This window comes from Aethalodelphis obliquidens, unplaced genomic scaffold (genome assembly GCF_003676395.1).
Source record: "Aethalodelphis obliquidens isolate GAN/ISIS:26980383/991018 unplaced genomic scaffold, ASM367639v1 scaffold2, whole genome shotgun sequence".
NCBI lineage: Eukaryota > Metazoa > Chordata > Mammalia > Artiodactyla > Delphinidae > Aethalodelphis > Aethalodelphis obliquidens.
Genome location: NW_020837946.1, coordinates 54,080,643 through 54,096,287, shown reverse-complemented (window position 1 = coordinate 54,096,287; position 15,645 = coordinate 54,080,643). Strand labels below are relative to the sequence as shown.

Sequence of the window (15,645 nt, the reverse complement as noted above, 5' to 3'; positions counted from 1 at the left end):
GTATAATTCAGGATGAAGTGAAAAATCAAACAGAGAGGTCTTTAGCTCTGGAAGACAAATTTATTTGCTGCGGTTCAAGGAAGAATAGTTAGGTGAAACTTAACTAGAAAATTCCTATAAAATATATTTATTTTTGTAAGCACCCACATCAAATATTATTGCAAAAGGAAAGAGGAAGAGACATTTATCCCTTTTGTGCAATCCTCCTACCAGCAAAAGAATCACTTTGTGCAAGATCACAGTCAGAGTGTGTATCTGTTGGTGAAATCACACTACGGTTTACAGGGATTTGAGAGAGTTTGATTACTTTCTTGTACGTGAACCAGTGCAGGACGGTCTATTTCCTGTGGCTGCAAAGATATCAGTTATGTACCATGAAGAGTCAGAGTAGCAAAATTGGGTTAGATATCTTAATATTTTAAAGTGCTATTTTCTCTTATAGGCCTTAAATAGATATTTCTTCAACCTTCATAATATCCCTTTGAAGTGGGGAGAGCGATCGCTTTCTTCATTAACTCAATCAAAAAATTCAAGTTTAGGGAGATAAAAATAATTAGCGATATATCACAGAGCACGTGGGCTGCTAAATCTAACTCTGTTTTAATTTGAAGTTATTTATAAACTATCACCATTAAAACCCTTAAAAATGCTCTCATGGGTTAGACCAGCAGCTCATTGAGTTAAATGTTTGATTTCTGACCACAGCAGCCTTGAACATGCTACAGAGAGACATGGTTGCCTTCCATGATGTCAGATATTGATGTACTCCCCAGTCCCCTGGCTTCCATTGTTATTTAAGTGGAGCTAGTAGAGGAAAAGAAGTTGACACAATCTGACTCTTCTTGAAGGGCTTGATAGTTTGGGGCTCTGCTAGCCCCTCGAGGAACAAAATCCATTAATTTATAAACTAATGTGGAAAGTAAGTCATTCGAGACAACTTCCTTTTATTGTCCTAAGATAATTTCTTTCAAACTTGGGTTTTCTTGCAATTTCAGCCTTTGAAAATGGACCTTCAGTCCATGTTTGACCAGTTTTATATTTTATTAAATAAACATTATAAAAAACTTGCTCCCACTTAGAAGACCCTGGATCTATTCAATCACTTCCAATTCCTAGACCATAGTCCTAAACGTATCTTTCAAGCACACGCTTTCTCCTATATTTTCAGATGTTGAAATGAGACCTTACTATTTCACTTGAACAAGTACCTTGTACACCCAGATGAGCAGAACAAGAGTCTTTTCCAGCGACGTTGCTTGCATAGCAGGTGTATTGCCCAGCATCGACTTTGCCTACTTTGAGAACCGTCAGAGTGGCAGTATTTTCAACCAAAGTCATCTTGTAGTTGCCTCCAGGGCGAATCTCTCGGTTATCTTTGGCCCAAGTGATCTTGATTGGTGCAGTTCCAGTTATGTGACATTTAAAAGAACCACTTTCTCCAAGAGCAAGATCTACTGACACAGGCTTTAGATCAAAGAAAGGAGGCACTTCATGGTCTGAAAAGAATGAAGACCAACATGGTGACTTCAGTTTTCATGCTCCCAGACGTGGAGCAGAAACTAAGTGGCACCAGACCTTTGGTGGCCCGGAGCAGTGAAACTGCTTTATGATGAAGAGGGTAATGTGATGAGCTACCCACCTAAGAGGATGAGCTTCGCACTGGATGAAGCTGTCCCAAGAGGATTAGAAGCAGAGCAATTGTACTGACCAACATGGCTCTGGTCAGTTTGCAAAATCTGAAGAGTTGCTACATTATGAACAAAAGATGTTTGCAAATTAGCATCGTCTTTCAAAAGCACCCCATCTTTGTACCAAGACACTTGAAGAGGTTCTGAGCCATTGATGCGACATTCAAATGCAACTGGGAAGCCAAGGGTCTCCTGAACATCCTTCAGTTTTCTTGCAAAGGAAGGTGGAAGTTTGCGCTCTGGAAGGGAGTCACAGACAATCCTTATTTACAAGAGAGAAAACACCCGCAGCATACTTCAACCCATTAACAGTGTGACGTTTTTAAGAAAGTGGATCTGTCAACACACAGCAAGACTTGTTAGGAGAACGATCATCACCTTTGATAACGAGCACAGCTGAGGAAGCCACTGCCCCCACGCTGTTTTCAGCCTTGCACGTGTATTCTCCTACGTCACTGGGATCCACTTTGTTGATTACTAAGGAGGCAACATTATTTCTGAATTGCATTTTATACGCAGGAGCCGATCGTAGCTTTGTGTGTTCTTTATACCAAGAAATTCTAATTTCTGGGGTTCCATCCACTTTACACTGTAAAGTTACAGGTTCTCCGATGGCTGCTTCCATGTGTTCCAGAGGCTCAATAAAATAAGGTGGTTCTGAGGTAGAAAGGATGGTAATCAATCAATCATACTAGCTAAAAGAGGATGTATTAAAAGAAAGAAAAGAGAGCAATAAGAAGAGGTAACTGTCAACATACCTAAGACAGATACCAGCGCTTCACAAATATCTTGACCGGCCTCATTTTCTATGAGGCAACTGTATTGTGCATAATCCTCTATTGTGCTATCAAGAATTTCTAGGATCGTAGATTTTTCCGTCATGGTAATGCTGCAATTCCGAGATTGTGTAAGGGGGAACTCATTCTTCATCCAGCTCACCGAGATGGGAGGTGTGCCGGTAAACGTGGCCTCGAGAACGATGGGGTTTCCTGTCTCGACGCTGAAATCAGCCAATCTTTTCACAAAGGTGGCTGGTTCTATAAGGAGAAAACAGCAGGGCAGAAGTGGCATCTTCAAATAAAGAATCAGAAAAGAATGCTAAAGATACATGTTTTGGAGAAAAGAGCAAACCTTTCACAAAAAGATGCGTGGTACAGGAAGCACTGCCAGCGTCGTTAGCCACGAGGCAAGAATATTCCCCGCTTTGCAATGGCTCCACCTCAAACAATTCCAGTTCTGTGACAAAATCTTCCAGAGAGATGCTGCATGACTCCCCTGACACGAGTTCCCTGCTGCCTTTAAACCATTTGACCTTGAAAGGCGGGGTGCCTCTAATGACACTGGTGAATGTGAGGCTCATTCCAGGGAGAACTTCCAAAGAATCAGGGGCTTGTTCAAAAGATGGTGGTTCTAGATACCCCAGGAGTGGGGGAGATCAAGAGAAAAAAGAAATCCAATTGAGCAGTGCTTTTGCTCCTTGAAGAAAAGGGAATTAAGACTACACACGAGGGCTTCCCGGGTGGCGCAGTGGTTGAGAATCTGCCTGCCAATGCAGGCCACACGGGTTTGAGCCCTGGTCTGGGAAGATCCCACATGCCGTGGAGCAACTAGGCCCGTGAGCCACAACTACTGAGCTTGTGCATCTGGAGCCTGTGCTCCACAACAAGAGAGGCCAGGATAGTGAGAGGCCCGCACACCATGATTGAAGAGTGGCCCCCGCTTGCCACAACTAGAGAAAGCCCTCGCACAGAAACGAAGACCCAACACAGTCAAAAATAATAAATTAATTAATAATAATAAAAAAGACTACACACGAAGTAATGAGGTGGATAGACCTAGAGTCTGCCATACAGAGTGAAGTAAGGCAGAAAGAGAAAGACAAATACCTTATGCTAACACATATATATGGAATTTAAGGGAAAAAAATGTCATGAAGAACCTAGGGGTAAGACAGGAATAAAGACACAGACCTACTGGAGAACGGACTTGAGGATATGGGGAGGGGGAAGGGTGAACTGTGACAAAGCGAGAGAGAGGCATGGACATATATACACTACCAAACGTAAGGTACATAGCTAGTGGGAAGCAGCCGCATAGCACAGGGATATCAGCTCGGTGCTTTGTGACCGCCTGGAGGGGTGGGATAAGGAGGGTGGGAGGGAGGGAGATGCAAGAGGGAAGAGATATGGGAACATATGTAAATGTATAACTGATTCACTTTGTTATAAAGCAAAAACTAACACACCATTGTAAAGCAACTATACCCCAATAAAGATGTTAAAAAACAAACAAACAAACAAAAAAAAGACTACACACGAAGACAAAATAAAGAAATCCCCTGTGAGGCAGTCACTAAGTCAAGCAGCAGCCTGGTGCCTGTGCACTGACCTTGGACAGTCAGGACGGCCGAGCATTCGTCTGACCCAGCCACGTTGGTGGCCACGCACGTGTATGTGCCTGTATCAGAGGGCTCCAAGAAGCTCAGATTCAAAGTACAGACGTTTTCCGAAAAGCTGGACTGGCATTTAGGCCCACTAACGATCTCATTTCCATCCTGAAACCAGCCCACGGAGATGGGCGCGGAGCCGGAGACTCTGCACTCCAAAACCGCCGAGGCCCCCAGGATGGCGTTGGTGTCCTTCAACTTGCGGATGAAGGAAGGAGGCACGACTCGATCTACGTGGAGAAGGGTAGTTTTCCGTTGAAAGAGAAGCCTTATTTTCTACCCCAGGAAAAAGGGTATATTCACAAAAACCTCATACTACTCACCCGAAACATGGACAGACACAGTGCAGTTACTTTTACCAACACTGTTTTTCACTTCAAAGCTATATAACCCCTTGTCACTCATTTCTGCACAAGGGATTTTAAGTGAAGCCACTTTGTTGATGAATGTGATGTGATGTTTGCTGTCTGCAGATAATTCTCTCCCATCTTTGAACCACTTGGCTGAAAGTTCTGGTGTCCCAGCCACTGCACACTCTAATGCAAAAGGATTTCCGGTAGTGACAGTCATGGGTTCTGGTTTCTCTATAATTCTGGCTGGTTCTGAAAGAAGTATATTGCATTGAACACAAAGTCTTCTTTCAAACTAAGAGTGTAATCAGTATATTATTGGCTAAGAGTAATATGTGCAGGCAATGATCATGGGTCAATCAACCTGATTTTTTTCTCAGGCTGTATTTTGTTACTAACCTAGGACAGTCAAGACTGCTGAACACTCTCTCATTCCGGCATCATTTCTGATCTGGCACACATATTTTCCAGAGTTAGATGCTTCTGGGCTTCCAAGTTGGAGTGTTGCAACGTTATCAATGAATGAAATCCTAGTGTTTTCACTCTCTCTGATAATGTCACCTTTATCTTTCAGCCAGACGACAGCAATGGGCTGGAAGCCTTCCACTACGGCCCGTAACTCAACAGCATCCCCAGCGAGGGTTGAGGTGTCACTTAGCTTCTTCACAAACCGTGGGGGTTCTAATGAAAGAAATTTGTGGTTAGAGAAAGAAGATGAGAATCACAGCCACATACATTATTGGTCAAGCAAGAAAAGATGAAAGCAAGAGATAAATATTTTTGTTCCCATGGATACAAACCTTTGAACTTGACAGTGCAAACACACGTGTCACTTCCCACCTCATTAGCAGCTTTGCAGTGATATTCTCCTACATCGGCAGCTTCCAGATTAAGGATGTGGAGACTTGTATCAAAATTTTTCGAAGTGATTTTAAATTTCTTGCTGCTCCGAACTTGCTTGCGATCTTTAACCCACACCACTTCAAATGGGGGGGTTCCCGAAATTTCACATTGGAAGATAACATCAGAACCTTTAAGGGCTCCTACTGGAGAAGGCTTCTGGGTGAAAACAGGAGGTGCTACCAGAAGAAAAGAAGATAAGCAATGAGAGCATTTGCCTAATGAAAGGGAAAAAATATTTTAGAGTCTAAATCGTTGAGTGCCCGGTGTGACCATATGACAGTATACTAACATAAGAAATGACTAGTCATAAAAACTAGTTTAAGAATTGCAAGCAAATCCCCTTAACTAGCCTTTTTATTTTGGAGCTCAGAACATTGCTGAGAAAGAATCCAGATCAGAGGAGAAGGAAGAAAGAAAGCAGCTTAGCATGTCTAACCTTTAATCGTCAGGGCTGTGCTGCAGCTGGCGTCCCCAACACCATTATGGGCTTCACAGATATAGTCCCCACTATCCTCTGTGCTGGCTTCATTGATGGTGAGCGATGCCACAGAATCCATGAATGACATGTTGTATTTCCAACTTTCATGAAGTTCACCGTCATTTCGGAACCACAAAACTTTGATTTCCGGGGAACCGCTTATTTTACATTCCAGTTTGATGGATTCTCCCTGCTTTGCAACTTTTGAAGCTTCTAATTTCTTAACAAACTTTGGAGGTTCTAGTAAGTCAAAGGAAAAAAACAGCTTACGTTTGTAGCTGAAGAGTCCATAAATACATTTTTAATCTGGTTTATTAGTAAGAATATATGCACTTTCTGAGAGTTCTGTGGTAAAATATATTTATCTTTTCTATTAAATAAACTTTTAATATTTTTAATAGAGAATTTAATTGGCAAGTTAATCTTTGTAGTTTGGATACGGAAACTAAAACATGTAAGTTAATGTATTATAGAGGTATTTGATCAAAATGGTAAGTCAGAATGCCACATAATAGGAAAGAGTGAAAAAAGAGAGAGTTGAAACAACATTTAACAAATTTCAATTAAACAACCCTCTGATAAGACTACTCTTAGAGATACACTAACTTAAAGAACAAAATAAAGAGAAAACAGAACTTCGATGAATGTTGCCTCCACCACTAACATACAAATTCCAACATGATCCAGTTACTTTATCCCGAACATTTACAAACTAAAGAAACTTTTCAAAGAAAATTACACAACATGGGAAAGAACAATATTGGTAAATGCCATGTGAAGATACCTTTTACACTGAGTTGAGCTGAGCACATGTCTTTGCCAACATCGTTGGTTGCTTGGCAAGTATATTGACCAGAGTCTCCTTTGCCTACTTTAAGAATTCTCAAATGGGGAGTGTTTCCCACACATGTAATTGTGTAATTTCCTCCAGGACGGATTTCCTTGTTATCTTTTGACCAAGTAATTCGCATTGGTTGAGCACCAGTAACATGACACTCAAAGTCAGCACTTTCCCCAGCAATAATATCTATAGATACAGGCTTGATGTCAAAGAAGGGAGATTTCTTAGGTTCTGAAAGATGAGAAGAAAAGGCAACATGGGTTTTTTTTTCTCTTTTTTATTGGCCGTTTCTACTTTGACAATGACTAAGAAGTCATGGTTTGCAAAGAGAGAGAGTAACATAGGAACAAACCTCTTGCTGTCAGTCTAGCACTGGAAGATGCTGTTCCAAGTGAATTAGAAGCTGAGCAGGAGTATTGGCCAGAGTGACTCAAGTCTGTTTGCAAAATTTTTAAAGTTGCCACATTATCTACAAATGATGTCTGTAGATTTTCATCATCTCGTAAAAGTACCCCATCTCTATACCAGCACACTTGGATGGGTGCGGAGCCATTCAGTCGACAAGTGAGGGTAACTGGTAACCCAACAGTCTGTTCGATATCCTTCAATTGCCTTGCAAAGGAAGGTGGGCGCTGGGACTCTGTTGGAAGACAAGTAATACTTGAGGCATTAGTAGATGAAATAAAAATTTCCCCATAAAGATAAGAGTGAAGACAAGGAAAAAAGAAACTTCTTAATTTCTAAAATAATATCATCACCTTGAATTCTGAAGACAGCCTTAGAAGAAGCAGTCCCTATACTGTTTTCTGCTTTACATGTGTACTCTCCACTGTCATTGATGTTCACTTTATTAAAAACAAGTGTGGCCACATTGTTTGTAAAATAGGTCCTGTATTCAGGAGTTGACCGTAACTTGGTATCGCCTTTGTACCAAGACACTGTAACTTCTGGTGTCCCAGCAACTTGGCATTGTAAAGAAACCGAATCTCCAACTGATGCCTCCAGAGGCTTCAGTTCCGTAACAAAATAAGGTGGTTCTAAAGAAGAAAGATTCACAGTCAGCAACTGGAATTAAAGAAAAGCACACAAACCATGCCTCATGTTAGACAAATGCCAATCATTTGAGAATAAGAAACACACCTAATGTAGATACCAGAGCTTCACAAACATCCCTTCCTGCCTCGTTTTCAATCTCGCAAGAATACTGTCCTGCATCTCCTTTTGTGCTATTCAGAATTTCCAGGATGCAGGTCTTCTCTGTTGTGACTATGTTGCATTTTTCAGATGGTGTAATGTTCACACCAGCCTTTTTCCAGGTAACTGAAATGGGGAGTGTTCCAGTGTAGGTGCTCTCCAGAATGATGGACTTCCCTGGCTCTACGGAGTGATCACTTAATTTCTTCACAAATACAGCTGGTTCTGGGGAGTGACAAAGCACAGCAGTTAAACACAGTGAAAACACAAACAAAGATGTCCCTTAAAAAGTAGGAAGCACAAATGCACTGGAGCAAACCTTTTACAAAGAGACGGGTAGTGCAGGATGTTTGGCCGGCATTGTTAGAAACCACACAGGTATATTCCCCACTCTGAGATGTGTCGACATTAAATAATTCCAGTTCTGCCACGGTGTCTTCAAAATAGATGTTACATCTGTCTCCTTTCACCAGTTCTCTGGCACCTCTGAACCAGCCAACCTTGAACGGAGGTGTTCCTCTAATGACACTTGTGAAGGTGATGTTTTTGCCTGGTAGTACTTCCAAAGGTTCAGGTTCCTTCACAAAAGAGGGTGGTTCTACATAGACAAGGAGGATAATGATAAGATCCTGTAAGCATCGAATTTAGTTGCAATTTTGAATCAAAAAGAAGAGCACTTTTGAATGTGTGCCAACCTGGATATGTACCCAAAGAGGAACTCATAAGAAAGGGTGTGAGCGTCTAACACTGACCTTGTACAGCCAACACAGCACGGCACTCATCAGACCCAGCGACATTAGCAGCCATGCATGTGTAATTGCCCATGTCCGATGAGTCCAGAGAATTCAGCTGCAACACGCAGACATTATCTGAAAACGTAGTTTGGTACTTTGCTCCACTGACAATCTTGGTTTTCTCATGAAACCAGGCAACAGAGATAGGCAATGATCCAGCTACTTTGCACTCCAAGATGCAAGATGTACCCAGCACCCCAACTGTATCTTTCAGTCTTCGTGTGAAAGAGGGAGGAACCATTCGGTCTGCATGAGGAGAGGCAAGAGACTCGTGGTTTGAAAGAATAGAAGACACTTGAGAGAAGAAAGCGTGTGAAAGGAATTTGCTTAAGCAATGGGAAGAACATATCCGAACTAACCTGAAACATCAACCACAGCCGTGCAGCTGCTTTTTCCGACATTATTTTGAACCTGGAAAGTGTATGTGCCTGCATCTTGCTTTTCAACGGAGAGAATCTTTAAGGAAGAGATTTTGTTGTAGAAGCTAAATTTGTGTTTTTGACTGCTGGTCAACAGCTTTCCATCCTTGTACCATTCGACTGAGAGTTCAGGAGTGCCAGCCACCTTACACTCCAGAGTGCACGTTTCTCCTGCAGTCACTGTCATCGAACTTGCCTTCTCGACAATGACCGCAGGCTCTGAAATAAAATGTGATAGCCATCTGTCAAAGCCTGTTACCTTTACCTTGTTTCTACTATCAAATTCATTAACAGTTTCTTCCAATGATATGGATATCTTAGGGCTCCCTCTGTCTCTCTCTCTCACTCTCTCTCTCTCTCTCTTTCTCTAGACCTTAAAATGTGATTCCATAATTACACACTGTCATGAAATTATATGAGTTATTATTAAGAAATATGTTGGTGCATTAGTTGACTTCCAAAACAATTCAATGTACAAATCAATGTTGATATATACTGATTTGCACTTGACCCTCTCTAGAACAAAGCCTACATGTTGTTATGAATTACTCAGTATTTCTATTCTACTTTAAGGTGGTAAAGACAGTTTTTTGAAAGTTGTTATCCAAACAATGGCAAAATTGAAAATGAATATGCCCAAAGATGAAAGTGCAAGTCGTTCCTATCAAACTTTGATCTTTGGAGTTCTTGTCAGCTTTAACAACTATTACTTTCAGAAAAAATTTCCTTGTGGCATATGCTGGGCTCCCAATTTTTTCATTCTTCAACAAAAGATAGTCATGATTACATCTCCTAACCCATCAAGAAAATAATAAGAGATGGCTCATTTTTGTTAGGCTCACAGACACAGAAAAGAGTGTTTGAAAGGTCCTTTCCCGTAAACCTTTGAAATGGGTGATGACTGACATAGTTCTAGAAATTCAAAACAGGAGACTCTACCAGTATCTCTTAGTAAGTCATCTCAGCGTTTGGCACCTCCTTGTATCAAGGAACTATCGCACCATACTGTACCAACCTAAAACAGTCAACGTGGCCATGTTCTCCCTCATTCCACCGTCATTCTTGATTTGGCAGATATACTTCCCAGCGTTAGCTGGCTCTGCTTTTGCAAACTGCAGAGTTGCAACATTTTCCACAAATGTAATTCTGATGTTTTCACTTTCTCTAATCACTTCTTCCTTTTCTTTAAGCCACTGGACAGAAATAGGCTGGGTGCCTTCTATAGATGCTTGTAACTCAGCGGGCTCACCAGCTACAACCGTGAGGCTGTTCAGTTTGGAGACAAATCTTGGTGGTTCTGAAGAGGGAAAGATGGATGGAGATTGTTGGAAAGATTGTCGAGATAATGGAAGAGAGAAAACAAATAAGCATTTTGCACGTTCCTGCCATTTCTGCCATGAGTAGGAAATAATACATACCTTTTAATTTTACGGTACAAATGCAGGTATCACTTCCTACTTCATTCTGTACTTTGCAGTGGTATTCACCAATATCTGAAGGGCTGACACTGAGAATGTGAATACTTGCATGGAAATTTTTGGATGCGATCTTGTATTTCTTGCTACTTCGGAGTTGTCGCTTATCTTTGTACCAAACCACCTCAAATGGTGGTGTTCCCAAAAGTTCACATTCAAGACTAACTTCAGCATTTTTAAGGGTTTCTACCACAGGAGGGAAGCTGCTAAAAACAGGTGGTTCTGTAAAAAACAAGAATTCCTCATGAACTGGGCTACTTAACTTCATAGAATATTTTTATTTCTTTGTTTTTAAATTGGAAGAATGAGTCAAGATACTATAATAGGTCTAGCACTATCACTTTAGCAGTAACAGCTTCAGAGAAGCCATCAGCCTTTACAAAATCACTCTGCTTCACTGGCCGAGAACGTGGGCTAGACCTCAGGTGACCTTACTGAGCAGTTCAACATTCTGTCTACTCCACCTTACTACTTTTTCTGGGACTATAAAGATTGATGCACAAAACTGTAAAGCAAAACAAAACAATAACCAAACAAACCCCCAAACCCAAGTGTAAGAATCAATATGATTTGCATGAGGTACAGAGTCCTGACTTCAGGGATGAAATTTTTTGTATACACTTACAATTGGGACACTTGGAAGTTATCACAACATTTGTGCTCTAAGTCTTCCATGTCAACAAATGGTTTTTGCAATAATCGCCTTACAATATGACAAACTTGGACTTTGTGAAAAAAATTCTGGAAAATACTAGTACTATTTGCAACAAAGTATAGTGATGTAATTTAAAAAAATAGGAACTGACATTTGAGAGAGAAAAATATACATAATTGTCCTGTTGTAAATGTAAGGTTAAAATCTGTATTGCTTGAACCTTGTATATATGTGGTAAATATTCCTTGCTTTTAATGATAAAGATTATAGTGAGGATGATGATATATTTATAAGTTGATTGAAGGCAAAAATTAATTTTAAAATGCCCACTTTGTTTTTTTGAGCACTTTGGAGACATCAAATTTGAACTGCTTGGCTAATATGTTGAGGTGAGTAGAATTACGACATTGGAATAACAAGAAAAATATCTCAGAATGATTGTCTACATGTACGCAAATCTTAAGAAGAAAAAACATCTAAAAATGGAAATAATACTAGTTTGGGAAAATATTCTATGATCTCAAATGGAAGCTAAAAATGACAGCAAAAGAATGAAGAGCTATGATAGCCCGGGGAGAAGAAGGTGGGTTTCAGGTAATGGGGAACAGAGAAAAGAGGTTTCTACCTTTTACTATAACCTTGGTACTGCAGCTTGTGCTGCCAGCAGGGTTCTGAGCCTCACAAATGAAATCCCCACTGTCCTCAGTACCAAGACTATTCATCTGTATGACGGCCACTGAATCAATGAAAGCCATTCTATATTTATCACTGGCTGGGAGTTCATGTTCATTTCTGTACCACACAACTCTGATGTCTGGGGATCCAGTTATCTTGCATTCAAGTCGTGCTGAGTCACCTGCTTTCACTATTTTGGTTGCTTCTAGTTTCTTTGCAAACTTTGGTGGTTCTAGAGAGTGAAGAAAAGAGGAGATTTATGAGGGAACAGAGCAGATATAAATAACGAACTTCAATTAGGTACTACATAGGAAAGAGAAAAAGATGAACAATGCCTGGCAAACAGCGTGTACCGTGTTAGAAAGAAGGGTACTTTCTTGACTGGGTACATATATTGTAAAAGATTACAGAAAGGACAGGAGCCACAGGTCAGACAGAAACACAAAACAATCAAACTGGCACACCTGTCACAAGCAACACTGTGGTACAAGAGTCGCTACCAACATCGTTGGTAACTTGGCAAGTATATTGTCCAGTCTTGGAAGCATCCACTGAATAGAGATTTAAGAAGGTAGTTGAGCCTTCTAAGCCAATGAAATATTTAGGTCCAGAGGCAAGTTCCACATCATCCTTAAACCACTTTACTTTAAACGGTGGTGTTCCTTTTAGTATAGCTTTAAATTCCACTGTAGAATCAGGTATGGCTTGTTGTCGCCCAGGTTTCACTAGGAAACTTGGTGGTTCTATAGATTTTAAGAGAAATACATTTAATTAAGTTCCTTGTTGTTGGGTTATTTTGACAGTTTTATGGACATATAAAAAAACATTACTGAAAAGAGGTAATGACTGAATATTTCTTGAACTCAACATATATGTATCTAAAGAAACAGAATTATGGAGACTTTTAGTTTTAAAGGACTCCAGAAAAGAGTGCTATATTTGAAAAGCAATCGCAGAAAAGGGTCAGAAAGAGGTAAAGAAATTCTAACCTTTTACAGTTAAGATGCCACTGCATGCCTCACTCCCTGCTACATTTGAGACTTTGCATGTGTAATTCGCAGTATCTTCTAATTCCAGATTACTAACGTCCAGCGACACAGTGTTTTCATGACAGACGAGCCTGTATTTTGCACTTGTAGTTATTTCTTTTCCATCCTTAAACCACTGAGCACTAATAGGAAGTGAGCCAGAAACCTTGCACTCCATATGAATGGAAGAGCCTAGAACTTTATCCATTTTCCTTAATTTTTTGGTGAATGATGGAGGAATATTTTGATCTGTCCAATGCAAACAGCAAAACACATCCATTAATATGTTGCCATTTGTTTACCAAGGACAATAATATATATAAGGGAAGCTGACTGGGGCCAAGATACAAACCTAGCACTCTCAGGTAGGTGTCACAGCTACTGCTTCCAAAGTCATTTTCCACCTTGAAAGTATACGCCCCGCTGTCTTGCTTCATTACTGACTGAATCCTAAAACTGGCCACGTTATTTTCAAAACTCATTGAAAAATATCTACTGGGCATCATTTGTTTCCCATCTTTAAACCACTTCACTATGAGTTCTGGTGTTCCGGCCACAAGACACTCCAAGGTCACGGGGTCTTTTTCAGTGACATCAACAGACTTAGGTTTCTCTAGGATCTGAGCAGGTTCTGTAGTAAGAATGAAACCGTGGATGAGTTGCATTAATAATTCCATGGAACCAAGGAACTGCTTGCGAAATTGTCTTCACAGAATAACTCTTGAAAGGGATTGGCTTACACACCTTGTACTAAAAGGAAAGCATAACACCTCTCAACTCCTGACTCGTTCTTGGCTTGACACGTGTACCTCCCACTGTGTCCATTATCCACAGATCTGATTTGAACTGTGGCCACATTGTTCACAAAGGAGATGTGAACATTATCATCTTCATCCAGAATCTGATCATCCTTGAGCCAGGTTATAAAAATGGGAGGAGAGCCCACCACAGTGCTCTGAAAGGTGGCAGAACTTTTCAAGACAGTAGTGACGTTTTCTATCTTCTTAGTGAACGAGGGTGGCTCTGTGATTAAAGTAGACAGTGTGAAAAGAAGAGGTATATTTGAACTCCTCCCCATCATACAAGGTTAAAGAGCATTACAGAATTTGTATCAGGTAGCCTGCTCCTTGTGTGTCTAACTGACCTTTCAGAGAGACTCTAGCACTACAAGAACAGCTGCCGCCTTCGTTGGATACGATGCACTGGTATTCACCAGTGTCTGAGGGGTCACACTTGTTGATATTGAGATTAAACACTGACACTCTGTCAGTCAGCGTATACTTTTTGCTGCTTCGAATTTCCTTGTTATTCTTCAGCCAAGTGACTTCAAATGGAGATGTTCCCATAACTTCACACTCCAGCTCCACGTCACTATCTTTGACTACTTCCGCGGGTTTCAGCTCCCTAATAATGGTGGGAGGTTCTAAAGATTCAAAAGGAAGACAGAGAATAGCTCACTCAAAGGAAGACCCAAGGACTAGCCAGCAGCACAGCCAGAAAGGAGAGAAGATGCAGTAACGAACCTTTCACTTTTAACTCAATGCTGCAGCTTGCCGTGCCAGCATCGTTACGAGCTTCACAGACATAAGTCCCACTATGTTCTACCCTGGCACCAGAAATTTGGAAAGTGGCTAAACCATCAGTGAAGGAAATGCCATGTTTCTCAATGGCTGTTATTTCATTCCCGTCCAGATACCAAGAGACTCTGATTTCAGGAGTGCCTGTTATCTGGCATTCAAAGGTCGTGGATTGTCCGTTCCTCAGCACTAGGACTGGGCTGGGCTTCTTAATGAAGTGAGGAGGTTCTAAAGATGGGGGAAAACGTGATATTGAACATTTTTTAAACCAAAGACCAATGAGAATCGTTTTCTTAAGCCTCTTCCCTCCCACCAAGAAAATCTAGGCAAGCAAGACAATGAGAAAATGTAGAGACCAGACCTTTGACAAAGAGAGTGGCTTTACTGGTTGCTATGCCAACATCGTTGCTCAGTTGGCAAATGTAGGTCCCCAAATCGGCAGCTTTGGCTGAAAAGAGCTCTAGAATGGTGGAGGTGTCATCCTTCCAAACTGAGCGAGCTGCTCCCGAGTGCAACTCTTTGTTATCTTTAAACCATTTTATTGTCATGGGTGCAGTGCCACCCACAAGCGCCTTTAATTGAACCCTTGTATTGGGATTGACATCTTGTGACTGTGGCTTTTCCAGGAAGTAAGGGGGTTCTGGGGTGAAAGAAAAAGAAGCAAAAGGGGGAAGGAATGGTTTATTTTAGAATGATCAGTCAAGGTAAGAATTAAGAAATGAGAGAGCAATAAGTTCTTGAGAGGCGGGGATAAAAATTGCCAACCTTTGACTGTCAGATGGCCGCTGCACTGGTTGTGTCCTGCCTGATTAGTGGCAGAACAAGTGTAGGTTCCACTATCTGTACCTTCCAGCTGACTGATTTCCAAGAAGGCAGTATTGTCATGAAAAGAGAATTTGTATTTTTCACTAGCTGTTATTTCTTGGTCGTCTTTGAACCACTGGATGCTCATGGGATGTGACCCAGCCACTATACATTCTAAGTCAATAAAAGACCCTTTAATGCTGTCCATTTTCTTCAGCCTTTTGGTGAATGAGGGAGGTATGATAAGATCTATGCAATGAAAAAGAAAAAAAATGGTCAATCTACCAATTTTTATTTTCTCTAAAATTGTAAGAGATG

At 40.9% G+C, this 15,645-nt stretch overlaps 1 protein-coding gene across 1 annotated transcript in view; it reads right to left on the bottom strand.

Annotated features, from left to right (window-relative positions):
* Nucleotides 1-15,645, bottom strand: part of TTN (titin) — a 277,274-nt gene that overhangs the window by 179,379 nt on the left and 82,250 nt on the right. Inside the window, exons 59-86 of the mRNA XM_027126990.1 lie at nucleotides 15,289-15,576; nucleotides 14,885-15,163; nucleotides 14,470-14,751; nucleotides 14,091-14,369; nucleotides 13,691-13,969; nucleotides 13,299-13,577; nucleotides 12,908-13,195; nucleotides 12,383-12,661; nucleotides 11,869-12,150; nucleotides 10,532-10,810; nucleotides 10,129-10,410; nucleotides 9,054-9,332; nucleotides 8,653-8,940; nucleotides 8,220-8,498; nucleotides 7,847-8,125; nucleotides 7,465-7,743; nucleotides 7,059-7,346; nucleotides 6,650-6,937; nucleotides 5,824-6,105; nucleotides 5,285-5,563; nucleotides 4,884-5,165; nucleotides 4,458-4,736; nucleotides 4,077-4,364; nucleotides 2,820-3,098; nucleotides 2,447-2,725; nucleotides 2,067-2,345; nucleotides 1,640-1,927; nucleotides 1,209-1,496 (exon numbers count right to left, since the gene is read on the bottom strand). Of these exons, the coding sequence (XP_026982791.1) occupies nucleotides 1,209-1,496; nucleotides 1,640-1,927; nucleotides 2,067-2,345; nucleotides 2,447-2,725; nucleotides 2,820-3,098; nucleotides 4,077-4,364; nucleotides 4,458-4,736; nucleotides 4,884-5,165; nucleotides 5,285-5,563; nucleotides 5,824-6,105; nucleotides 6,650-6,937; nucleotides 7,059-7,346; nucleotides 7,465-7,743; nucleotides 7,847-8,125; nucleotides 8,220-8,498; nucleotides 8,653-8,940; nucleotides 9,054-9,332; nucleotides 10,129-10,410; nucleotides 10,532-10,810; nucleotides 11,869-12,150; nucleotides 12,383-12,661; nucleotides 12,908-13,195; nucleotides 13,299-13,577; nucleotides 13,691-13,969; nucleotides 14,091-14,369; nucleotides 14,470-14,751; nucleotides 14,885-15,163; nucleotides 15,289-15,576 (7,899 nt within the window). The remainder of the gene's footprint in view (nucleotides 1-1,208; nucleotides 1,497-1,639; nucleotides 1,928-2,066; nucleotides 2,346-2,446; nucleotides 2,726-2,819; nucleotides 3,099-4,076; nucleotides 4,365-4,457; nucleotides 4,737-4,883; nucleotides 5,166-5,284; nucleotides 5,564-5,823; nucleotides 6,106-6,649; nucleotides 6,938-7,058; nucleotides 7,347-7,464; nucleotides 7,744-7,846; nucleotides 8,126-8,219; nucleotides 8,499-8,652; nucleotides 8,941-9,053; nucleotides 9,333-10,128; nucleotides 10,411-10,531; nucleotides 10,811-11,868; nucleotides 12,151-12,382; nucleotides 12,662-12,907; nucleotides 13,196-13,298; nucleotides 13,578-13,690; nucleotides 13,970-14,090; nucleotides 14,370-14,469; nucleotides 14,752-14,884; nucleotides 15,164-15,288; nucleotides 15,577-15,645) is intronic.